The sequence below is a fragment of the Chelon labrosus genome (assembly GCF_963514085.1).
Source record: "Chelon labrosus genome assembly, chromosome: 13".
Classification (NCBI taxonomy): domain Eukaryota; kingdom Metazoa; phylum Chordata; class Actinopteri; order Mugiliformes; family Mugilidae; genus Chelon; species Chelon labrosus.
Genome location: NC_140346.1, coordinates 4,801,479 through 4,825,413, shown reverse-complemented (window position 1 = coordinate 4,825,413; position 23,935 = coordinate 4,801,479). Strand labels below are relative to the sequence as shown.

The following is a 23,935-nucleotide window of genomic DNA, read 5'->3' as shown; positions in this document are numbered from 1 at the left end:
TGCCCAAAGAATGAGGTCAGCTGACTACCAGGCAGTGTATTTATTGGTAAAACTCAAGAAGCATTCTTGCTCATGTTAATTTTATAGATCTAATCTAATACATTAAAATAGATGGTAAATAGTGTGTACTAAGTGCTTTACAATGTTTCTCATTCACACGCCATGGCAATTGAGCTGCTAAGCAACGTGCTAAGGAGCTGTGTTGGGTTCTGTGTCTTGCCCAAGAACACTTAAGCATGTGGAGGGGGTGGCGAATCAAATGACCAGCCCTCAAATTAATGAATAAGCCACTCTACCTCCCCGAACACACAGTCATCATAGCCCCAACCCTTTCCCGTGGAGTTTCCCTACACTAAATGTGCACAACGGTGAAACTTGTGGTTCAGAAGTTGACTCTGTTCTTTCCACTCCAGGTGTCGGACAAAGTGGATTGAAAGAATTCCTTTTAAGCCAAATTTAAAACACATTTTATTTACATATTAAGCATCAGCAATATCCAACATAATGGTGTATTCTCTTATTTACATAAAGTTCGTGGTTTCCCACTGCTAGCACAGTTGACCGTAGCTGGAGATGACCTGCTCTAGAGACGTAAAGCTGTCCAAGAAGTCCTCCTCTGAGATGCCGTATTTAATGTACTGATGGATGTAGGCTCTGTAACAGGAACCGAAATGAGAAAGACACAGGGTGAACTTTTACTCAGGATTTTCAGTTTTCAGTAAAGTGGGATGCTCAAATATACAGCATAAACTGCATTAACAGAAATAGTCCCTCAGATAATTCAGACATTTACAGAGCACAAAAATCAGCGTGCGAGTGAACGGACTGACTCACTTGGAAGCAAACATGTTCCAGGCTTTTCCCACCATGTCATCCAGAGGTCTGAGCAGAGCCTGACTGTTGCTGACCAGCGTAGCAGACTTCTCATACTTGTTGAAGGGGACTGGGGATTTCCACAAGCTGAAAGCTTCTCCTGATGAGAGCCAGGAAGTGTAGAGGGCCGGATCCTCAAAACCACCTGTAGATAAAAAAATATTTACTTGTTCTGTATAATCTGAAAGGTTTCAATACACAGGTTGTTTCAAAAACAACATCTCCTTTGTGATTGCCATAGATGTATCAGGTGAAATCAATAGCTATAGTAATAATCGTCCTCTCTCACCTGTCTCTGTGCTGTAGACATCTTTCCCTCTCAGTATGAGCAGGTTGGCCAGAGAGGTGTTGAAGCCGCCTCCTGTCAGAGTCCTGGTCGGCCCAGAGCCTGCAGATGGACGCACCTGCCAGTCTATACCTGACACAAGACAAACAGAAGCGTTTCATCACAATTCCCGAACAAACACTATTACTACTAATATATCAGACTAAACTACAAATCAGTTTTTGACTGAACTCGCCTTCCTCCATCCTGGAGTTGGAGATGAGCATCTGTCGTAGGTGTTTAAGCAGCCCAGGCCAGCTGAACGTGCTGTAGGCTATGGAGGAACTGGGCATCTGGGGGATGGTGCACACACTGAGCAGCTTGTACTCTGGGTGGCAAGCAAGAGCACTCACCAGCTCACCTGAGAGATGTTAAGGAATAAAGTTAAAGAGGGGCCGGCTAGCGAGGACAGCAAAGGCTGGATGTGGGAAAGTTTGACCGAGTCAGGTTTGTCCCTAACGGTGTGGCTTAATCAGTGGCAGAGGGATTGGATGCCAGAAAAACGATGAGCTCTCAGTAGTTTTCTCCGTCTGGTTTTTAACTTGATTTTAGAATTAGCAGATGCAATGGTGTTACTGGTACTGTGTTTACTTTGTGAGTCTTTGTATGCGTCATCGTAGCTAAATCTGGTTCAGGAAACTCCTACTTTAGCAAGAACTATCTCATAGGTGGATCTCAGTATTTTTGCTGATCTTTATACAATAATCAGGCATAACATTATGACCACCTTCCTAATATTGTATAGGTCTCCTTTGTGCCTCCAAAACAGTTGTGACTCATCAGAGAATGGACATGGGCCTTCTATGGGTGTCCTGTGGTGTCTGGCAACAGAATGTGGGGGCCTTTGGGTCCTATGAGTTGAGGGGAGGGGCCTCTGTGGATCATCCCAGATACTTGATCAGTTTGGGATGGAAGTTGGAGGTCTGGTATGTTTGTCTCTGTGTCTGTGGACTGATGTTGCCAACCTGAAAACTTTATTATTTATTTATTATTGGCGTGTAGCTGAGATCAAAATGAAGGGTGAGTCAGAAGATGTGTGTAGTAGTCCATGGGCGTGATCACATCACTTGGTTGTTTCTGGTTTATGTAGATTTTCAGTGATCGCTATTTTCACTGACAAAAGTTTTAAAAGTTCCATTTTTTTCAGAAATTTTTGAATTAGATTCCACTTGTTTAATTAGATGCCCTCATTTTTCATCAGAGTATTGCATTTCTGATAGAGATTTCACTGAATTACTCTTTTAATTAGTTTTTTTGATGATCATATGCGACTTCGTGATCTGTATTTGGGCATATTTACAGTACAGTTACATCTCTTCTTAACCAGTGATATATTTCTAATGATCAAGGCCTTCTAGGAAAGCTTTCATATGTGTGTGTCAGCCTATCTCACCCAGAGGGTTTCTGCTGTAGGCTCCGTGGGACTCAGCAGTGAGCGCGGGCTGCAGGACGGCGCCCAGCTGGTGGGCGATAACCCTGTTGACGTCGCTGAAGGAGATGTGCTTGATGTTGAGCAGCTGACTGCAGATCCTGTGCACCGTGTCGTTCTCGTGCACCAGGATAGCGTCTGAGAGCTGGTAGAGATGAGCCAGCGTCAGCACAGAGTTGTAGTTCTGGACGATCACCTGAAAGGACAGATGGGGGGGAAAGGTGTCACCTCACTTTACTTTACTACTGTAAAACTTGTTTAAGATAAATAAGTTAATCAGTCTCCATACCTCCCCAGTGCCGTACGGCCAGGTGAGGTGGTTGAGGATGAAGGACGTTGGGTAGATGTCTCTGAGACACTGTGTAACGTAGGTACCGACCCCTGACCCCGTTCCCCCCGCTACACTCATCATGGCCATGAGCCCAGCGAGTCTGTCACAGCGCTCCACCTCCCGCCTCACCAGCTCCTCCACCGCCTCTCTGTGACGAGGGCCGTGGACACAATACCTTGATGGACACGAGAAGGACATGGTCAGCTTTTAACCCCAACCTCCAGTGACATCTGAGTTCAAGATGGCTGTTTCTCTGTTAGATCTGTTGCTCAGATGTCCTACAAGTCAATGGATCTACCTTGGATCTTAATCTGGGATTGTTTAGTTATAAAGAGAGGTCACGTTCCAGTTTATTTTTATTTTTTTCCTTACCCATTAGCCCAGTTGTTTCCAGATCCCTGCTTCTGGCTGAAGTGTGACTTGTCTCCATACCTCCACCTGCCAGTCTTTGCAGCCTTGATCATACTGTGATTGATCACTTTGGGCTCCATGTCTATCAGCACCGCCCTGGCCACAAGGTCTGACACACATTGAGACACTGCAGGTAAAAACACGTGTGCAGAAGACACAAATCAAACTTATTCAGACCCGGAAGAGGTGTCTTTACCTCCGTGTGCGGTTTGGTGGAAGAACCGCTCACAGCTGGCTGCGCAGTACGTTTTCCTCTGTCCCTCCTGAGCATCGCTACAGATGATGTCAAACAGCTCCTGTCCCACCTGGTTACCGCACTGACCCAGCTGGACGGTCACCACGGACATGCTCCACTCACCCGGACCTTAAACAAGGAAGGATAACTTTCTGATCACAGTGGAACAGCGTTCGGTTGATCCATCGATGAAGTCGAGCTGTAAAAGTAAAGTTACATGAGTGTATGAGCTGTCAGTAGTTTGTTGTGGGTAGAAACGGAGCTACGCGGGCGCCACAAGTTAGACCGGCATTTCCGGTTAAAACCGTCAAAAGTTTCAAAATAAAACTCCCAAATAAACTTTCCATGCCATCGATGTTTTTTTTGGTCCCCACAATTTCTCAGTAAACATGATTTAAATTTTCATATCATGTCCTTTATTGTCTGTTTATGACCTCTAGGCTCTATTCCCAGACTTATGGATGACCACAGGAGGAGTTGCTGACAAATAAGTCTCACAAATTTAATTAAATTTAAAACGTATTCAGTCATATTATTATTGTTCATATTCTTCTTATTCTTATTCTTATTCTTATTCTTATTCTTCGTATTATTATTATTATTATTATTATGTTTTTGTTACAATGTTAAGCATACCGTTTTCTGTTTAATGCAGTTTTCTTAAATTAATATTACTCACTTTATTAATAATAAATGAATAAAGTGAATATATATATATATATATTAATTTAAATTTTATTTAAATAAGTAACTTACAGTTGAAAGTATGCTACAATACAAATAAAAATCACTGTGCTTAGTTTGTGTATACTGATATGTTTGTTTATTTATATGTACGTGGTGAACACAGTGAGTTTATGACCAAATAAAACATGTCACCGCCCCCTTTGTTGAGTGTTGCAGTGCGCATGCCCAGTGTAGTAGCCGGTTATGGCGGCGGTGTGTGTTTGTCCATGAGGTGGGGGACGCCTGCTATTCTTGCGGTCTGTGACAGAGCGATCCGAGCGAAGCGCTGCCATGGCTGGAGTGTTTGACATTGATTTGGACCAACCGGAGGAAAATGTCTCCGACGACGAGACTGATGAGGTACTTTAGAGGAGGCTGGGGCAGCTGTCACAGCAGAAACGCTCCACGCACGGTAGCTAGCTGTTAGCCTGGTAGCCTGCCAGCCACCACCGCAGGCCTGCTCCTGCAGCCGGAGCTCTCGGGCCTGTCCATGCAGCGACATAGCACATGCTAATGCTAGCTCACCACCGCTAGCCTGACAGCGATCATGACAGAGCTGTCACTTGTCCTGTTTTTTTTATTTCAGTAGTAATATCAGCTAGCGATAAAATGCACGCGCCGTTGACGCTGTCCCGTTTAAAAGCCATTGCTGTCATGCTGGACTTGTGCAAGCCACCCTTACTTGGCCAAAGGTGCAGCTGTGTTAAATGTGGCTCCGTGTGCAACAGTTTATTTTGGCAAGGCTGAAACAGAGTGGGTCTGTGCGGACGGGGAGCTGATCCCTGTGTGTTTCCGTTCATACTGAGATATAAAAAGCACCAACACTAATATGTGTTTAAAAATATCAATTATTTAAAGTACATGCATTTACAGCTTAATGCACAACTCCAGCTATCTTATTACAACACACCAACTGCCGTTATTTGAGGGTAATGTACATAAATGATCTGCACACACATATACAGTCTGTGCATGTTTTCATAAAGAAGTTAAAGAACCTTTGTCCTTTGCCGGATGTCTTTCATCATGACATTTATGATACCAAGGATTGGACATCTATTAAATCACAGCAGCTACTGTTTGGCAGACTATTTGGACTAAACCTGTCCTACTGATGGATGTCATGTGAAGTAACTATTTATTTCTCAATCATCCATCTCAATCAGCAACCTATGTATGAAATATTCATTTGACAGTGAGCGCTAAGTGCAGGAAATGGAATGAGATGATATTTGTCTTTCTTGCTGAAAAGCCAAATGATCAAACTGGTTGTGCACTTATAAGTAGGTATAGAGTAAATAGATAGACATGTAATTACATGATTTCAACTACACATAAATGTCAGTTTCAAATAAGCTTGATTTTTTTAATTGCAGCTTTTTTTTTCTGGTCATAGGATTTATTTTAGGCCCTCAAGTATGTGTTAGGGAAATTCTTTTACTAAGAATTAGAGTCACTGGAGTCTCGTAAATGGAAATTGGTCTTAATGGCTAAGTATATGCTCACTTGCCAGTTCATAATAAATTCTAATGTAACAGTCCTGCACTAAGTCTTAGTTTCATGAAGGTTATGGTATTCAGCATTTGATTAATATTTATTTTGTAGTACTTTTGAATTGTATTGTGTTGCACCGACACATGTTTCTATTATTTTGACAACCCCATTTTAGTCCCCAAACCCTTTGGTGTTTAATTCAATCCAGTTTAACAGCACCACAAACTACATCCTTTAAAATGATCATCGTCATGGAGGGAGGTTTAGTGCAGTGCATTAGTTGTCACCAGTGTGATGGTATATCCAGTATATATTGAATTTAGTTACATAGTAGTTTTCTGCCCACTGCCTTATTGGAAAACAGTGTTCTGCTTTTCCTTCCAGGCTCAGATTAATGATATCATGGACCAGTGCACTGGATTTGAGTTGTAAGTATTTATATGTCTATTATGTCGTTGTATGGTGGCATATTTTTAGGGAATAATATGTCAAGCTTTTGTCACCGCAGCAACATGGACGACTGTGAGAAGATTGAGATCTCTGAGGACAACGTCAATCAGGGGACGGAGAACATCAGACCGGAGTGCTTTGAGCTGTTGCGGGTCCTGGGGAAGGGCGGCTATGGAAAGGTACTGCTGAGAGAATGCACACTGAATGTGCGCACACTCCACATATTAGTCAGCCAGCCTCTGTAACCTGAAGTGTGGAATAATATTGACTTTGTCCGGCTGTTCCTACCCTAAACATGTTCATTTTACTTTCCTTGCTGTGCAGGTTTTCCAAGTTCGGAAAGTGGTCGGAGCCGCATCGGGCAAAATATTTGCCATGAAAGTTTTAAAAAAGGTACTTTTTCCCCTCATCGACACCAAACACAATCAAGTTACATCAGTTACAGGGACGTGGAGCTGCTCTAAGTTTGTGTCGTATGAATATAATTCCATGCTTGTGATTATAAATCGACATTATGTTGCTTCTGTCTGCAAATACTGGCTGTCGCTGATGGCAGTGGTGGGGTAAGATTTCACTGCTAGTTGGTAGATTGCCGACTGTGCTGCTCTACTGCAGACTTGGCATCTGTAAACACTCAGCACATTAGATTCACGCTGCTTCTGCTCCTGATTGGCTAACGACCCTAGTGACACATTGAAGGCTTGCCAGAGTTCAGGCTCTCGTTTCGATTGTTCAGCTGCGAGAGCGTTTATGTGCCGCACAGCTTTGATAAAGAACTGTAGTGCTGGGATAGACGCCAGGCCTCATATTTATGAAGCATCTCAGCGGATTAAATCAGCCCTGATGCCCCAAAATATTTGTGTCACTGACATATGGAGTTTCTCAGCTGAGGAAGGGGTCCTTGTTCCGGGATTTAGGAGAGTTACAGATGTGTCCCAACCTGTCAGGGTTTGCCAGCAGGTGGACAGTGAGGGGTAAAATATGCAGTGTGCATTCCTAATTTGATTTAGAGCGTTTCCAAAGATCAAACTGGAGTAAAACTAGTTTGTATGAAGACCTCCAGTGTCTAACATTTGATGCACTGCAAACAAAAGAGTTTAAATATCCCTGCATATCCAAAAAAACAAAGGCATCTTGACTTGTTGAACTCCTTGAAGACGTTCCACCACTCATCCATGTGGCTTCTTCAGTTCAAACTGACTACTGGGAAGTTTAGGTTTTGATTAGGAACACCTAAACTAGGAGAGTCAAGAGTCTGTCGCAGCCAGATACTCACCGCCCGTTGCAGGTGAGCAAGCGCTTAGATGAGTGGTGAAACGCCTTGAAGAAAACCTCAAACAAGTCCAGGTGGATGGCCAAGAACCTTCACAGACAATTATTCTTGCTGTTTATGTTTAATTAAAATACAGTTAGAACAGCAGGGATGTTATGATGATGCTATGGTTGTTAAAGGCAATTATACAACAACATGTAAGTTGTGCAGACAAAATAGTCGTTCTGAATCCAAAAGACACTTACGACACAAATACTCTGAAGAGAGAAGTTTAAGTCAGTGCTCTGAGTGTGTGTGTGTGTTTTACTTTGACACTGGCCTGTCATGATGTCTGAGATGCTTGATAAACGTGGGTGGGTAAAGGCCAGTAGCGTAGTAGAGCCATTAAAAATAGTTTCCTTCGGTTGCTCGGTAAAGGAAACACAAGCCTGTGGGGGCTGAGATTTCAAATAAAATGGCGTAAATCCTAAATCAGCCCATTTGAAAAAAGATTCGCTGACGGTCAGCTGTTCAGCTTTCAGACAGACTCGTAAACAGAACTAAGTGCGGCAGAGAGGAGGTGGGGTGGAGAGGAACTAAAGGCTCTGTCTGTGCACATATAAAACCACAATGGTGCTTGGTTTGTTAATATCATTGTTCCTCCCTCTGCTGCGTCTGTTTTAATAGTTTTCATTGTAAACCTCTGGGTTGCGTTTATGTGAGCGACTTCAGGAACAGTCAGTATTTAGATGTTGCACAATTTCTGCTGTTGAATTTAATTCATTAATTTCTGTAACGTGTCAGGAATAATTTGACGTCCCTCCTTTATTTTAGTGGTACAGTTGACTGAGCTGCTCAGCAACACTTTCCTCTAGTCCTTCTTAACAAACAGGCAAGCAGCTCCTCTCTTTGCCGTATCTGCTTCTTCACTGATGTTCATTTATTCGTTTGTGCTGGGGGTCACCAGGCTATGATTGTGCGTAACGCCAAGGACACGGCCCACACCAAGGCCGAGAGGAACATCCTGGAGGAGGTGAAGCACCCCTTCATCGTCGATCTCATCTACGCCTTCCAGACGGGAGGGAAGCTATACCTCATCCTGGAGTACCTCAGCGGTCAGTGCACACGAGCATGCACGTGTCAACCAGTAATACAGTAGTTTTTTTTTTTTTTTTTTGGACTCTTCTTTCCATCAAATAGCAGATGTTTAATGTATCACAAATATGTGTTCAGGAGGAGAGCTCTTCATGCAGCTGGAGAGGGAGGGCATCTTCATGGAAGACACAGCCTGGTGAGCATAGGCCATGAAGTGCTTCTGTTCTTTTGTTTAGATACAAAGTGCCGTTTCTTGGCGTTACATTTGTAGCATTTAGTGAAAAGTCTTCTGTTTCATTCTCTAGTTTTTACCTGGCAGAGATCTCCATGGCTCTGGGCCACCTGCACCAGAAGGGCATCATCTACAGAGACCTGAAGCCTGAGAACATCATGCTCAACAACCAAGGTGGGTGCGGACAGAGAAATGTGGCTTTAAGATTTAGCCATGTAATGATTACTTTTCACATTTGATCTTTTTCTGACTGAATGCTGGTGCAGAAAGCCGTATTGTAAATGAATGTGTGCTGACGTGTTCTTTTCAGGTCACGTAAAGCTGACAGACTTTGGTTTGTGTAAAGAATCCATCCACGACGGCACGGTCACTCACACTTTCTGTGGTACCATTGAATACATGTAAGTCTTTTATATCTCATTCAGTAGCATGCTTTCCTCTTCTTTTTTTTCCTTTTTTTTTGTTCAAGCTCACTGATGATATTTGCTCCTTAACGCATAAGACGTATGGCATTGTTACAGGGCTCCGGAGATCTTGATGAGGAGCGGCCACAACAGAGCGGTGGACTGGTGGAGTCTGGGCGCCCTGATGTACGACATGCTCACGGGAGCGGTCGGTTAAAAATTTACAACCTAAAAAAAGCTTTCTGCTTCACAAATATTATAAAATATTCATCAAATTTTTGACTTCTGCGTTTTTTGTTTTTGATTTTTTACCATAGCCACCGTTCACTGGGGAAAACCGCAAAAAGACCATCGACAAGATCCTGAAGTGTAAGCTCAGCCTCCCGCCTTACCTCACACAAGAAGCCAGAGATCTCCTCAAACGGGTATTTGCTGTTTTTCTCAGAGCTTAGATTACTTGAGGTGCTTCTCCGCAGAGTATCCTTTTGACATTTCAGTGCTGTTTTGGTTGTGCAGTTGCTGAAGAGAAACGCGTCATCACGGCTGGGAGCAGGAGCAGGGGACGCCACGGAAGTGCAGGTGAGAATCTCAGTTCATGAAGTAAACATAGCTGTAATTCTTATTTTTAGCTGCAGCCAGTAGCTAAATTCATTAAATATGCTTGTACAAAGGTCATAATGTTATGGATAATTGGTGTACATGCCACGACTGTTCTTATGATTTAGTCTAGCCACAAACCCTCCTAAGACGCACTCAGTATATTTACATGTGTGCTTTATGGCCTTCTATTCATGTGCTTATCCCACAGGCTCATCCCTTCTTTCGACACATCAACTGGGAGGATTTGCTGGCGCGAAAAGTGGAGCCTCCCTTCAAGCCTTTCCTAGTGAGTATCGGTGGACAGAGCTTCCCCTAGTTTCAGGTTCAACGCTCACAATCGGTGCTTCTTGAATTTCAAGTTTGGAGTACGTTTCAGGAACTGAATTCAGGCGTTCTACCGTTTCAGGCCGTCTCCTGTTCATCTTGGCGGCCGACACGTCCGCTCATGTTGCAACACCTCCTCACCTGTGTTTGTTCTATCTTTGTAGCAATCAGCAGAAGACGTGAGTCAGTTTGACTCCAAGTTCACCAGTCAGACGCCAGTCGACAGCCCGGATGACTCGACCCTCAGCGAGAGTGCCAATCAAGCCTTCCTGGTAACTTCTGACTGCGCTTTCCTCAGCTTCTCTTTGTTCTAATAATGTTGGTTTCTCATTTCAAGTAGGCATTATCTCACAAGGCCAAGAGAACAAACAAGAACCTAATGTTATCAGACATAAGCTAATGATTTAGAAGGTTGTACTGACATGATGCATTTTCTATTATTATTATTATGGCTAGGTTTAAAAAAACGTAGTTTTTCGATTCACATCAATCTTCATTTGAACGATCTGATATCGAGGCATACAACCCTTGGAACGATTTATTTAGATGCAGACAGTTTCCTGCATCTGCTTGTTTGAAGTCTCGCTGTATTGTCACGAGTCAGGTTTCACACAATCAAAATGAAAACATAGAATAAGACATTTTTCCCAACTTTATTGACTAATATCATTCAGTGTAAGACGGTGACCACGTTTTGACCAGAGTTGCCGACATCAATTCCGGCTTCGTTAATCATTTCAAACACTTGTTTGAACAACACATTTCTCTACCACACAGCCTCAAGTCACCTGATGTTGGCATTAGGCAAACACGTGCAGGAAGAATGTCTTCATTTCACCCTGAGAGCTTATACACGGTTACTAGGTGCTAATATTTTCAAAGGTTTGCACCAGCTCTCTCTGTCAGATTGTAAATTCCCTTTGAGCGGTTAATGAGGCATGGACCCTGGGATGTAGCATGCTAGGGTCCATGCAAACATAGCTGTTCTGCCACAAAGCAGTAGTAATACGACAAAATGTTTAGCCAGTTAATAATTTCTTCCTCACATTAGCTCTGCTTCTACCCTTCTCATGTCCTATCTGTGCTTCTCTAGGGTTTCACTTACGTTGCTCCATCAGTCCTGGAAAACATCAAAGAACGGTTCTCATTTGAGCCAAAAATCCGCTCGCCTCGACGGATCATGGGCAGCCCAAGAACACCTCTCAGGTATGTCAGTGGTGACAAATGACGACTGTTAAAATGACACAAGAAACCAAATCTGCAGTGTTCCTGACCACTATAAACACTTCATAAATGACCTTTTTGTCTTTTCCTTTTGTTTCTTTCCTCTGTCCTTTCAGCCCGGTCAAGTTCTCAGCGGGCGACTGCTGGGCCCGGAGCCCCCTCCTCCAGGGCGGTGGATCGAGTGTCCTCCAGTCCCCTCAGGACCAGGCCATGGAAGTGTCCGCCCCAGAGCAGATGGACGTCACGACCAGCTCCGAGGCCTCGGCCCCTCTCCCCATCCGTCAGCCCGCCGGGGTCAACCTCGCTCAGATGAAGCAGCAAACCTATCCTGTCGTGGCCAAACGCCCCGAGCATTTACGTATGAACCTATGACCCCGCCGCGCCCGTTTAGGAAAATTTATTTCTTGACTTTTTTCTTTTTCTTTGTTGATATTTTTTTTAAAAAACAAACAAGATACGGATGCTAGAGACAATGAAAAATCCAAAAATTGCACATCCGCACACTACATGAACTGTCACAGCCTGGAGATTGTGCGTGCGTTTGGGACTCCAGCGTGCTTCGACTAAGTGCTACAGACAACATCACCGTCTCACCACTTCTCCGTCACCTCAGGTCTGTCGACCTTCGTCTTTTGTTCCCCCTTTTTTCCTCTGAAATGGACTAGAAGGACTGGAAATGTTTTGAGGAGCTGCAGCTTGTGTGTGTGAATCAAAGCTGATAATGTATCACACAGCGTGCACGCGATTCAAACTGAAACACAGTCTGATGTACGACTTGTCCAAAGTGCTTTGTGCGATTTGAATGAATGCCAGTGAGGAAATTGCTTCCATTGGGAGATTTTGACTTCTTCTTAGACAAAATGCTTCCTGGCTCTGAATGAAATAGTATTAATTAGGTTCATTATTTAAAAAAAAAAAAAGATCAAATGAAGGATCATTGTGAGTAGTAGTAGACAGGCAGAGGCTCTGGTATTGATGAATATAGCTTTATGTCTTACGAGGTTTTACAAGATGGATGCATTACCTGTGCTATACTTCAGTGATCAATCAGAGAGAGCCTAAATTAAAGAAGAAAAAAAAAATAATGTTGACTTTTTACATTCTTTCAGCATTAACCTTGTGGGTTGTGAGATGGCTTATTTGATGTGGGATCCATACTTCAGCTATCTGCTTTTCAGATGCACCAGTCACTGGATTAGCTGTCACCAGACACAATTCAGACGGACGTCGCTTTTCCCACCATCGCCCAAAACGTCACACTGATCTCAGTGCTGCTTTGCACAGGGACATGCAACAACTGCGGCCCGGGACTTCAGACACCCCAGTCTGACCCCTGGAGTGATTCATACTGGAGAGATTGTGCCGCCAGTTGATCTGGACACTGTCTGCCGCTACGGGGGTTTAATTCTCCAAAAAACAAAAAAAAAAAAAACTGGGGCAACATTTACAGCCTCCTGCATCAGCATTAACTTGTTTAGGAGGGAAGTTTTAGAATTCCCGAAAAGCAAGAAAATTATAAATAAAAAACTGAAAAATAAGTGGATCGTGTCTTTTGTGTACTGGAAGAAGAACAACCACAGACCTCGTAAGTGTGCATATATATTTTTTTTTAATTACAGATTTATTTAAAATCTGCAGCCTCTCAATGTCAAAGTTCAACATCATTGGACAGCTGCTAGCACATTCAAATTTCTCACCATACCCTGTGCTTTATTCCTTTTCTTTTATTTGATTTGAGATTTGGACTTGTAAACAAAAACAGTGCAAAATAAAAAATCAAATGTACTTTTAAAAAAAAAAAAACATGAAGGTTTATGAGGAAATGAAATTAAACACCACCACCTACAGGTCAGTTACACTACACCAGCGAGTTCTGACATATGAAAAGGAATGCATTTGTAGTCAGAACAGAACACAGTCGTATCTACTATAATGGTTTCCAAAATCAAAATAAATACAGTGTCATTTTAATGCCAAAACACTCAAGATATAGTTCAGTCATTTCAAAAACATTAAAGGCCCCATAATGTGAGAGGATGTGAGTTTCATGTATGGTACGAGGGACTTCATTTCAGTTGTATCAGACAAAAAAAACAAAGAGTCTAGAGCTTGTGGACATTAATGTGCCATTCGAGTGCCACCAGAAACAAATTCGTCCAATTGAAAGTAGGTATCTGGACATTAATAGTCCCTACTCATGAATTTCTATTGGGCGTCAGATGTTCCTAATAAAAACCCACTAGTCATTTAGAACTGACGAAGCTACCTGGATGAGTGGTGAAACGTCTTCAAGAAAACTCAAGCAAGTCAAATGATCTTTGTTTCAGCTTAGTTTTTGTTTGGTTATACGGTGGCCTGGATGACTTCACAGACATACCACAGTAATTCAAGAATAATGGACATTTTAACCTGTAGTTCACTATAAAAGCAATCAGACACAAACCCTTACATGAACCCTGATTGTGCACATTTACATTTGAAAGAGCCGTTTGGGTTTTGAGCGCTGGTTTGAGAGAAAATACGGTAACATTAAGTTCTACAGTATGAAAAACACTAAACATTTGTTTATCAAGAAGGCTGCTGGTCGAGGATATGAAACGTCCTGTGGGCAGTAAATGCAGTGTATTTATTACAGGCAACAGCAAGTGATGAAACTCAAAATACACCTGCTACATGTGTGGAGCCGACAGAGGGTGTAGAATAAGGCTCCACAGGGAGGCCTGAAAACTGCCAAGCACATTATTACAGCTCAAACCGACCATTTCCCCTGACGGCTGGGGTTTATAACCCACGAAGATCTGCAGGGGTATTTTTGATTATTGTAGTAATAACTGGAGAATGATGCCTATCCTCCACTAGATCCTTGGTGAAAACAGAAATATGACAACAACACCGCCAAGGAAAATGATAACAGTTACACCAATCAGCCAGAACATTAAAACCACTGACAGGAGAAGTGAATAACATTGACCATCATGTGACAATTCAATGTTCTGCTGGGAAACTTTTGGACCTGGCATTCATGTGGATGTTACGAGACCAGGTACCCCCACCCCATAGCAATGACACTCCTTGATGGCAGTAGCCATCCCCAGCAGGATGCAGCCTGACACAGACGCACACACAAAAACGGTTTAGGAACAACTAAAAAACATGAAGAACAGCACAAGGTGTTGACCTGGCCTCCAAATTTATCCACAGAGGCCCCTCCCCTCAACCCATTGGACCCAAAGGCCCCTACTAACAACATTGTGTTGCCAGACAACACAGGACACCCTCAGAAGGCCCATGTCCATTCTCTGATGAGTCACAACTGTTTTGGAGGCACAAAGGAGACCTACACAATATTAGGAAAGTGGTCAGAATTGTGTGCCTGATTGGTGTATAACTGTAATGAATGTAAGCTAATATCGAAAAAAGCCTTAATAAAAAACAAGATGGTGAAACGGTAAAAAGCTGCATTGGCAAATAATGCTGAGTAATATTTATTTGATGTAATTGATAATATTCCTTCAACAAAGCCATTGAATGTAACAAGTGATGGTACTGTTTTTATATTAGGTAGTGTGCAAATGAAATTCTACATAAGAACAGGTGATATTTTTTTTTTATTTTATTTTTGCCTCTGAGGCATGACAGCATGTTACTGAAAACAGTGTTACGCAATGAATTTTTGTCCATTTAACTTCAAACCACTGTCACGTCCTCTACCTTCAGATCAGACAACGTTGGCTTTGAATTGTTTTTCTAAAGAAAAACTAAACAAGGCACAAATTGCTCTACAGGAAAAAATATATTTAAATAATCGTTTAAGAAAATACTGGTTCAGATCTGAGTCACACAGCAATGAAAGATATTCTTCACACTGGGCTTTAGTTGGATTATTTTTTTGGTGATCCTGTATCAGATCAGACACCAATGGGAGACCTTACAGTTACGTTAGATGAATGCATCTGTATGTTCTGCTTTTCTTTTCCCTTCATGTAGCTTAAATGGTGGCCAGGAAGGTAAACAAGCCTGAAGTGCTGAGTTTTACTAAAACCACTTAACATGATTTAACTTGGCAATCCAAGCAGGTTAAAACAAACCCAGAAAATGGTTTGAAAGTACTCTTTGACTCAGCTCTGGTTTGGTTGAGCTATTTCAAGCAGCGTGATAGTTTTCAGCTAGTCTGACAGGCTGTTTGAATTTGAGTAGGACACTTTGACATTTAGCAAGAGGAATAATGAGGTGGATTCTTACCTCCAGAGAAGACAACAACAGTGAATATCTGAGTACGTACTTTAGGGTGACAGAAGCGAGAGAGTGTGAGGGTGAATGTTTTCTGAATGCAGCAGCTAGAGCAGGACCAGGAAGATGAAGGACCAGGAGGATGAAGAAGGAATTACAGTATGTCCAGCAATTAGCAGTTTTGGAGTAGGATATGGAGCACACCAAGAAGTGTCTGTGAATGACAGAGTGTCGTCACTGATCCACATTGCACCTCCATGCAGCTGGGCTCTGTTCCTGCAGCCGCCTCATCTTCTTCCCCAACCACAGCCACCAGGCTAAACCAATCACCACACACACCACAGACTCCACGTAGTAGCCATCCAACGCGGTCACGCAAGCGCCGCCTTCCTTGACGCACAGCTGGAGGTGAGAACAGGGATAAAATAAGTTTGGGCATTTTCAGGATGAGAACATGCACATGAACATCCTCCCCCTGATGACTCACCTCTGCCTCTTCAGCTGAGCCGCAGCTCTGCCCGACAGCCCCCTGACATTCCTTAGAGGTCAGAGGATCGACCATCCACAGAGCCAAGGTGGAGGGCCAGTTTCCTCCGAGGTTAGTGACCGTGTTCAGCAGGGTCATGTAGGTCCCGCCGATGAGGGGGTCACTCACTTTGGCGTGGAAGGCCATGCAGGCCACGTACATGCTGTACAACGCCACCTGGAGAGAACACACAAGGAGGATTTATTTAACTGTGAATTAACTAAACTCCAAGAAAAAACATAAATGTGACAGCAATATAAAAGAAACCGCACTGTCTGACTTGTTACTCAGTGAGAAAATTAGTGTTTGACAGAAGATAAATGAAACCCTCCTCTGCATTTCTTGACCCTTATGTTCAACCTTAAGTCTCAGTAGTTGTGATTAAGTGACACAGTCCTTCATTATATATATATATATATATATATATATATATATATATATACTTTTTACAGAGAGTCAACAGCCCTGTCTTAGAGGTAGTGTAATCAGTGTGCTGCTATAATCCTGCCAGTTGGATAAACTGTGGTATGATCTGGTCTAGAAGAAGATAACAGGAGAGAAATAGGATTAGCAAAGTGAGCCCCAAAGCAATACTGAACCTGATGCAAAGCGTAGCTAAGCAGCACTATGGCATAGTAGTAAACAGGGAAGCCTCCTCCTTGTTTTACACTGGGGGTCCACCACACCAGCAGAGCATACTCCAGCCCTATAAGTAACCTGTAACACAAGACAAGGTTCAGTGTTTTAGAGGGTGTGTACAGTACGCATGGGTTTGTGTGCCGCTATGCATGTGTGTGTTACAACCTGAAAGGGAAGGCCTTGTAGAAGATGTCCAGCGGCCTGGGCCCCGCTGTGTATTTACTGATGATCACTGGAAGAAGGATCTGTAGAGGAACCATGGGCACCGCCAGCAACGCCAGCTGCTCCTTGGGAACTCCGGCCTCCACCAGCTTCAGGCCTGTAACTGCATCTGCTGCAGAGAAACCGATCTAAAAAACACAGAGAAGACATACATACATGAAGGTTAACCGGTCACCCTCTTACATAACAAATGTGCAAAATTACATGGCCCTGTTTAACCAAACATTTATCTGGTAATGTTTAAGTACTTTAGCAGTGAGAAGCAGGGCACAAAAGGTGAAGACTGTGGGCATCTTGATGATAGAGAACAGCAGCTTGTAGGTTTCCTTGACGCCTTTAGTTTCCTCCAGGACTCTCTTCTTCCCTTTCCCATGTTCATTTTCCCTTTTAAAGATGGCAACCAGAGTGGTGGAAACCATGAACACCACTCCCCAAAAGAACAGGAAATCTGCAGCAGTAGAACAGAAAAATACACTTTATTCAACTATTCCCAAACAATTGTTGTTTAACTGTCAGCTATCACAAAAAAATCAATTTTGTCTGTTTGAACTGTCAGGTTGTGGATGAATACCTGACAAGGTGACAATGCCAGATTCCTTTGGCTCTATTCTGAGGTATTTGTTGCAAAAGTCAGCTGACTCCAGAGCTAGAAAGAGTACATTCCCCAGGAAGTAGCCAGCTGTCTGGCCTACAGAGTTACATGTAGATGCATAGCCCACATTTTCTCTGGATAACATCGTCAGGGCCCAACCATCCACAGCTATATCCTTAAACACAGAGAAGTTAAAGAGGGAAAATGAATGCTTTCATCTTTCGGAATATAATACAATGTTTGTGTCGCTGTGTTTATTTCTGTTTACCTGCGTGGCCGCCAGGAATGCGAGCATAAAGAAGACTGCAGTAAGTGTTAACACGTTCGGGCCTCTCTCACTCTGCAGCAGCGAATTCACCGTAACAGAAAGGTAGAGCATGAATAGGCCCAGCAGGTACTGTGTGGGCACCATCCACGACTTTCTGAGATAGGTGGGAGGTAAGGGAAGCAGGAGAGATATTATTAGGAAAAATATGCGCTGGATAGAGGAAAAAAAATGGCAGGCAGATTTTAAGGATCAGCATAATTACTACATAGGCATCTTTCTTACCTTCTACCAAACCTGCTGAAGTACAGTGCATCCACGAGTGGTGCCCACAGAAGCTTGAGACTAAAAGGCCAGAAGACGAAGCTGAAGAAGGCTTGGTCTTTGTAGCTGACATTCTTGCTCTGTAAGATCAGAGGGATGCTGCCAGCCAGCCCAAGAGGAATACCTTGCAGCACGTAAAGGAACAGAAGCAGCAGCACATTCCCCAGCTCGCCACGGACCCCAGGCCGGACCCTGCGGTGCCTCCTGTCCTCAGAGTCTGACCCTCTGACGAGTACCTCCGATTCGTCTTCCACTTCCGACTCAGAGGAGCTCGTCCGTCCCCTGAGCATGTCCCTCGTGTTTTCAGGCGGGATCATGCCAACCGCCGGCTTCCTCTGCCGCCCGTTCTTGTGCGTGATCACATCTGAGGGCTCCATCGTGGAGCGGTGGGCCTCAAACTGGCAGCGCCCTCAGCAAATCTGTGGAATGAGATGAGAGAGAACAACTGAAACAGATAAACAGATTTATGATTAGGTGCAAGTCTATGAAACTACCTTTTTATTTAAGCATAATAAATCAGAAAAGCGGGGTGATCAAAGCAAGAATACAGATACAGTACAGAAATGATACAAAGTATAACACAATGTTGAAAGATAGGTTTGTGTAATGATATAAGTCTACTGGACATGCAATGATTGAGTTGGGGGGGGCAGTGAGTTACAAAAAGTGACATATTGACTACACTTGTCTCAAACTGTTGCACAGAGTGGGTGAGTTCAATGATTGACAGTCTACTAGTACAGTGAGTATGCACATTGCGATAGCCGAGAAAAAGGGATGTGAAAACGTGTGATGTGTAGAAGAGAAGCTACACACTCACCGTCTAATATTAATATGACGTGACAGCATAATTATGAAGCAGTTTAATCAATTGTTAATTTAAAGTTCACAGCTGTCGCCTTATAATGACGTGTGGCGGCGTATTGAAAATAAAACAGACCTTAAATTGACAAAACAGTCTAAAACACCAATTGTGACAAATATGAATGACAGAAACTGGACACTGATGAGAAGGAAAAGCAAATCAATAGGTGAATTCATGCATACCTGCCGATGACAGCATGCCAAAACAAAGCACAGAGCACAGACGGCTGAATCACAGAGCCAATCAGCGGAAGATCGATTTTTATTACTAAGTTTATTTAATCGAAAAGTCCACAGCCTCCCGACAAAGGTAAGAAACACAAGAAGAAGACTACCGTTTGACTTAACACTCCTTACATCGGTGGACATCAACACAGAAGAACCAGGAAGTGTGCAGCGTGCAGCATCTAAATGTGTCCGTCTCCGTCGGCTGACGTGTCAAAACTCAACTGCAGGAGGTTCCCCCTCAAGGTATTAGTGAACAGTACTATGTCGTATCCGCAAATAAAAATGTTTTGTAATGCACAGAAGTCAAAAGACAACTACATACCGCTATGGGTTGTCAGGTAAGGGGTCTTCACCTTCCTCACTGCATGGTCATCATCTTTTCAGCTCTGCCGGAGGACGTATCGGTGGAAAAGTACCACTAACGAAAAGTCAATACTCCTTTACAAGCCCTGCATGAAAAATCCTGCTTGAGTAAAAGTAAGTTGGCTTTAGCAGAAAATGTAGCTAAATTATTGATATAAAAGCCCTGCTTTGGTTACTCTGACTGATTTATTATTATAAAAATTATTAATGCAATGTAAGCAACCGGTTGTAGTTGCTGGAGGTGGAGCTCGTCTGAACAGTTTCATACAGTTTTACATAGGTGCAAAGACAGCTGATAAATCTGAGGGGGCATCAGATGATTAATGAGAGAGGGAAAAAGAAAGGACTTTTTGATTCTGATGGAGTCTGAAGCTTTGGTTTTTGGTTAGCTATTAGCTCATGTGATCATTTGCTGAAATTAATCCATGTCATAAGTTTAGAGGAATTCACTGATAAACTGATAAAGCTGCATCTGAAGAGTGACCCTGACTACAACCTGATTTTAATAAGACATCAGAAGCCAAAAGGGTTAGAAATACTTTGTTTAATCTTTAACACTGTGTTGTATGAAGTAGTTTTATTACCCACTATCTATAATCTTCACTCGATCGAAAATGGAGCATTCATTGCCAAACAAAGCAAAGTTTAATTGGCTGAAAAATGCTATATATAACAATAGTTCATGGTAGTGAGGCTACTGTGCTATGCTAACATATGGTGCACGATGTAAAGAAAGTAGGACATAAATATAGATGTGTGTCTTTGTCCATCACTGCAACCACAACTTATGAAAATCTTACATATCATGACTGGTGTAGTGCAGTCATAATATTTCCACTTTCCATATCCAAACAGAAATGGTTTCTGTAAAATATATCTTGGTTAAAGTGATGTCTGTTAATACTCTAACATTGTTTGACACAATGTTGCAACTGTTTTATTCTTGTCCCATGGTGAATAATTATGCTCTGGTTAAACCCTAAATCTAAATAATCTGCACATGTTCTTGCTGTCCTTAACATTTGTCCCAATTAAAACGGAGTTGTGAGACACTACTCCGACGGCTTGCACTTGCTCTAATTTTCATAATCCGAATGAAAGCAAACAATAAAAAATAAAAATGCTATGAAAACAAAAGAATCAAGTTACATCTAAAATCTCTTTGGCCCTTTAAAAATGTTTGAACAAGAATCTTTTTCCTTGATCTTTTGTCAAGGGTCATGATGCACCCATTTCCCCACATTTAATTTAGAGGTAATGAATAACGACACGCTCTGCCTTGTGGTTGCTGTGAGTACATGTGAAGCTGCTTATCCCCGTAAACGGCATGTGACAACACAAGAGACATATTTGGGTGCATCAGCATGTGATAAAAATGACTGCTGTGAAGCTGTAGCCATGTGAGAGGGTCTAACATCGATCTGCATGCAAGGTTCCTGATACAGCAAAATAATGCAACTCATTTTAATTTCAAGAAACTTATAATGTGTGGTTGTTGCATGGTTACCATGATTAAGCTGTGTTGAAGCTTACATCTGCTAGCTTATTTCACTTCTAGACAAACCCACAAAAGCCTTTATATTGTTTAATTCTCAGTTAATCTCATGAATTGAAATTTTGCTCAAGAATATTCACAACAAATGACTTGTTTGGGGATTTTGAACATGATAATAAACATGCTGTATATTCTTTAAATCCATTTCCAGAGGTGCGTTTTGGTCATTTTGTGTACCATAACCTCAGATGGATTAATCAAACATGGTCAAGTTTATTTCACCAGTTAGTAAAATTAATCAGAGGTATTGTTGCTAAGGTTACTTAATTTATAATATTCTTTGTGCACAGGTTGATGGTTAAAGTCAAGTCTGAGTGGTTTTAAGGGACACGTACCAACCAATCATAAAATAGTATGTAGTACTGTTCATGCCAATACCTTTGTTGTTTATCACATTTTCCACAGGATGGTGCTGATGACATCTATGATTCTTACCCCACTGGTTCTGAACATAGTGTGCGTGAGGCTCTAATGTGTGAATTTCGAGAACAGCTCTTCAGAATGATCTTGTGGTTGGTGACTTTTTTTTCTTCCAAGTCAAAATGTGGCTTAATGGGAGCATTTTTCTTTTTTGTTCTCAAATGGCTGAGAGTTGTAGTAGCAGACACCTCAGTTCAATCCAAACACTTAGATTTTTATTGTATCATTAACAATAAAAATTGAGCAGAACAAAGTTCATGTAGCGGGACACACCTGCTTGAGGCTGGCCAGGTAAAGAAACAGAAAGGAAGGGAGAAGAGGAGGAGGAGGAGAGAGAACCAGACGTAAGGAGATATTTGACTTGTCATAACGGGAAATGCACAGGCTGAACGTAAAGCATGAAAAATGGCTCTGTTCTGTCTGCAGTGCAGCATTTAAGAATATCATCAGTTATTTGAATCACCCAAACATCGGCTTTTAAAAATGCTTGCACATATAAATCGGATCGCTCAAATGCATCCTCATTGTGTCCTAGGTGTATTCACACCTGTACTTCATGCTGTCACTTGTGATCGGATTCCCCGGGGACGAATGTTAATGCAAGGTCTGAACGGAGCAATACACATGTGTTTAGACATTAGCTTTATTCTAATAGTTCCTTACCACAACTATATATGCTGAATTTTTCCTACTTGGATTCAATACAGATCTCATCTCATCTGATAACATGTCGCCTGTCTTATGTTACAAGACTGTTAACCTTAAAACATCACATCTGAAAGCTGATTTCTTTAAGACACCATCATAGTATATTCATGATCACTTTTATACCTGGAAAGATGATACTAATTATAGACGGATAAAAAAAGCTGTCTTCCTGATAGCTGGAATTTGTGTCTTTGCTGTGACATTCCTCTTTAACATTCAAGGAAATTTTTCATAGGAGCATGTAAAAATCCTTATATGGATAAAATACTTACGACTACAACTAATACAACTATTGGCCATATTATGAACAATGAGCCTGAAGGTAGTTTACTCTATGCTACGGGTCTAACTGACACTGTCTAAAAAAGACATGGAAAGATAAAGTCCTCAGTGTAACCCACACCTGGAACATGCAGTACTGTAGACGTGTTAAAGTACAGGGGCCTCCTCTCCTCACACATACTTGCTGCTTCTGCCTGACACAGTCTGAGGTGTAGGGTTACGTAATGTGGCAACGTATACTGTGAGATGTTCTTTTAATACCTTTGTATTGGACTACTGCTGGCAATAAATGAGCAGAACTATTTTATGCTAATACTGACAATACACTGATCAGGCATAACATAATGACCACCTTCCTAATATTGTGTAGGTCTCCCTTATGCCTCCAAAACAGTTGTGACTCATCAGAGAATGGACATGGACCTTCTGAGGGTGTCCTGTGGTGTCTGGGAACAGAATGTTGTTAGTGGGGGCCTTTGGGTCCTATGGGTTGAGGGGAGGGGCCTCTGTGGATCATCCCACAGATACTTGATCAGTTTGGGATCTAGTGAATTTGGAGGCCAGGTCAACACCTTGTGCTGTTCTTCATCAGAATCAGAATCAGAATCAGACTTTATAGGCCAAGCATGTTTACACATACAAGGAATTTCCTTTGGTCCAAAAGGATAGACCGTGGCTACCCTCCGCGGAGCCATCTTGTTTTTTGAGTTGTTCCTAAACTGTTTTTGTGTGTGTTCCTGTGTCAGGCTGCATCCTGCTGGGGATGGCTGCTGCCATCAAGGAGTGTCATTACTATGGGGTGGGGGTGCCTGGTCTGGTCTAGGCTACATGTCTCAGTAACATCCACATGAATGCCAGGTCCAAAAGTTTCCCAGCAGAACACTGAATTGTCACAAGGTGGTCAATGTTGTTTACCTGTCAGTGGTTTTAATGTTGTGGCTGATTGGTGTAGGATTAAATACTTAATTTGCCAGATAACTCATTTACTGGAGAAATCTAAAAATGCTTTACCATCTGAGTTTTTTTTTTTTTGAAAACTACAGACGTTCTCTACTGAGTTCTTTGATGTATATTATGAACTACGTACTTGTAGTTTTTTTGAAAGGGTAACAGATCAAGACACATCCCTAAATTATTTATGTAAAAACCCTACCGTGATATTTATAGTTATATAAATGTATATTATATGATATTTATAAAGACCTAAACATTTTAATTATCGGAGTTTGTTGAGGTTTTAAGAGGCTGAGTCAAACCGCACTAAGCCCATCCTCCTTGGGGTCACTCTCCCTCACTCTCATTTTGATTTTTT

At 42.3% G+C, this 23,935-nt stretch overlaps 3 protein-coding genes across 6 annotated transcripts; 1 reads left to right on the top strand and 2 right to left on the bottom strand.

Moving 5' to 3' along the window:
- Positions 1–323: 323 nt before the first annotated feature.
- tubd1 (tubulin, delta 1) lies at positions 324–3,883 on the bottom strand. The gene is made up of 9 exons (XM_084558551.1): positions 3,822–3,883; positions 3,566–3,733; positions 3,331–3,478; positions 2,917–3,133; positions 2,592–2,823; positions 1,395–1,559; positions 1,163–1,291; positions 835–1,018; positions 324–654 (listed from the first exon to the last, which is right to left on the bottom strand). The coding sequence occupies exons 2-9, from the start codon at positions 3,714–3,716 to the stop codon at positions 549–551; spliced, it is 1,332 nt and encodes a 443-aa protein (XP_084414677.1). The 5' UTR covers positions 3,717–3,733; positions 3,822–3,883; the 3' UTR covers positions 324–548.
- A 630-nt stretch (positions 3,884–4,513) lies between these two features.
- rps6kb1b (ribosomal protein S6 kinase b, polypeptide 1b) lies at positions 4,514–12,943 on the top strand. Its single transcript, XM_084559082.1, has 15 exons — positions 4,514–4,690; positions 6,209–6,252; positions 6,333–6,453; positions 6,599–6,667; positions 8,494–8,641; positions 8,760–8,817; positions 8,927–9,027; positions 9,164–9,254; positions 9,375–9,465; positions 9,575–9,682; positions 9,774–9,836; positions 10,066–10,143; positions 10,346–10,453; positions 11,275–11,387; positions 11,522–12,943. Exons 1-15 carry the CDS (start codon positions 4,622–4,624, stop codon positions 11,775–11,777), a joined length of 1,518 nt encoding a protein of 505 aa, XP_084415208.1. The 5' UTR covers positions 4,514–4,621; the 3' UTR covers positions 11,778–12,943.
- A 34-nt stretch (positions 12,944–12,977) lies between these two features.
- On the bottom strand, positions 12,978–19,435 carry slc33a1 (solute carrier family 33 member 1). 4 transcript variants are annotated; one of them, XM_084559080.1, is made up of 9 exons: positions 19,425–19,435; positions 18,165–18,622; positions 17,883–18,036; positions 17,594–17,789; positions 17,271–17,470; positions 16,966–17,150; positions 16,761–16,878; positions 16,123–16,338; positions 12,978–16,037 (listed from the first exon to the last, which is right to left on the bottom strand). In XM_084559080.1, the coding sequence occupies exons 2-9, from the start codon at positions 18,578–18,580 to the stop codon at positions 15,870–15,872; spliced, it is 1,653 nt and encodes a 550-aa protein (XP_084415206.1). In that variant the 5' UTR covers positions 18,581–18,622; positions 19,425–19,435; the 3' UTR covers positions 12,978–15,869. The 4 variants fall into 4 exon arrangements, with proteins under 4 accessions (XP_084415206.1, XP_084415207.1, XP_084415205.1 ...); XM_084559081.1 differs by lacking the exon at positions 19,425–19,435 and adding an exon at positions 19,403–19,422; XM_084559079.1 differs by having other exon boundaries at positions 12,979–16,037; positions 18,165–18,648; positions 19,251–19,428.
- Positions 19,436–23,935: the final 4,500 nt, after the last annotated feature.

Excerpts from the sequence above, each read along its gene's own strand:
- tubd1 (XM_084558551.1), bottom strand. The coding sequence starts at position 3,716 with ATGTCCGTGGTGACCGTCCAGCTGGGTCAGTGCGGTAACCAGGTGGGA. Across the intron at positions 1,019-1,162 it reads TGTCTACAGCACAGAGACAG|GTGGTTTTGAGGATCCGGCC; the intron begins GTGAGAGAGGAC and ends TTTTATCTACAG. Across the intron at positions 655-834 it reads TGGAACATGTTTGCTTCCAA|AGCCTACATCCATCAGTACA; the intron begins GTGAGTCAGTCC and ends TTCCTGTTACAG.
- rps6kb1b (XM_084559082.1), top strand. The coding sequence starts at position 4,622 with ATGGCTGGAGTGTTTGACATTGATTTGGACCAACCGGAGGAAAATGTC. Across the intron at positions 6,454-6,598 it reads GGAAGGGCGGCTATGGAAAG|GTTTTCCAAGTTCGGAAAGT; the intron begins GTACTGCTGAGA and ends CTTGCTGTGCAG. Across the intron at positions 6,668-8,493 it reads CCATGAAAGTTTTAAAAAAG|GCTATGATTGTGCGTAACGC; the intron begins GTACTTTTTCCC and ends GGGGGTCACCAG.
- slc33a1 (XM_084559080.1), bottom strand. The coding sequence starts at position 18,580 with ATGGAGCCCTCAGATGTGATCACGCACAAGAACGGGCGGCAGAGGAAG. Across the intron at positions 16,339-16,760 it reads TTAGCTACGCTTTGCATCAG|GTGGCGTTGTACAGCATGTA; the intron begins GTTCAGTATTGC and ends TGTTCTCTCCAG. Across the intron at positions 16,038-16,122 it reads GCTCAGCTGAAGAGGCAGAG|CTGTGCGTCAAGGAAGGCGG; the intron begins GTGAGTCATCAG and ends TCTCACCTCCAG.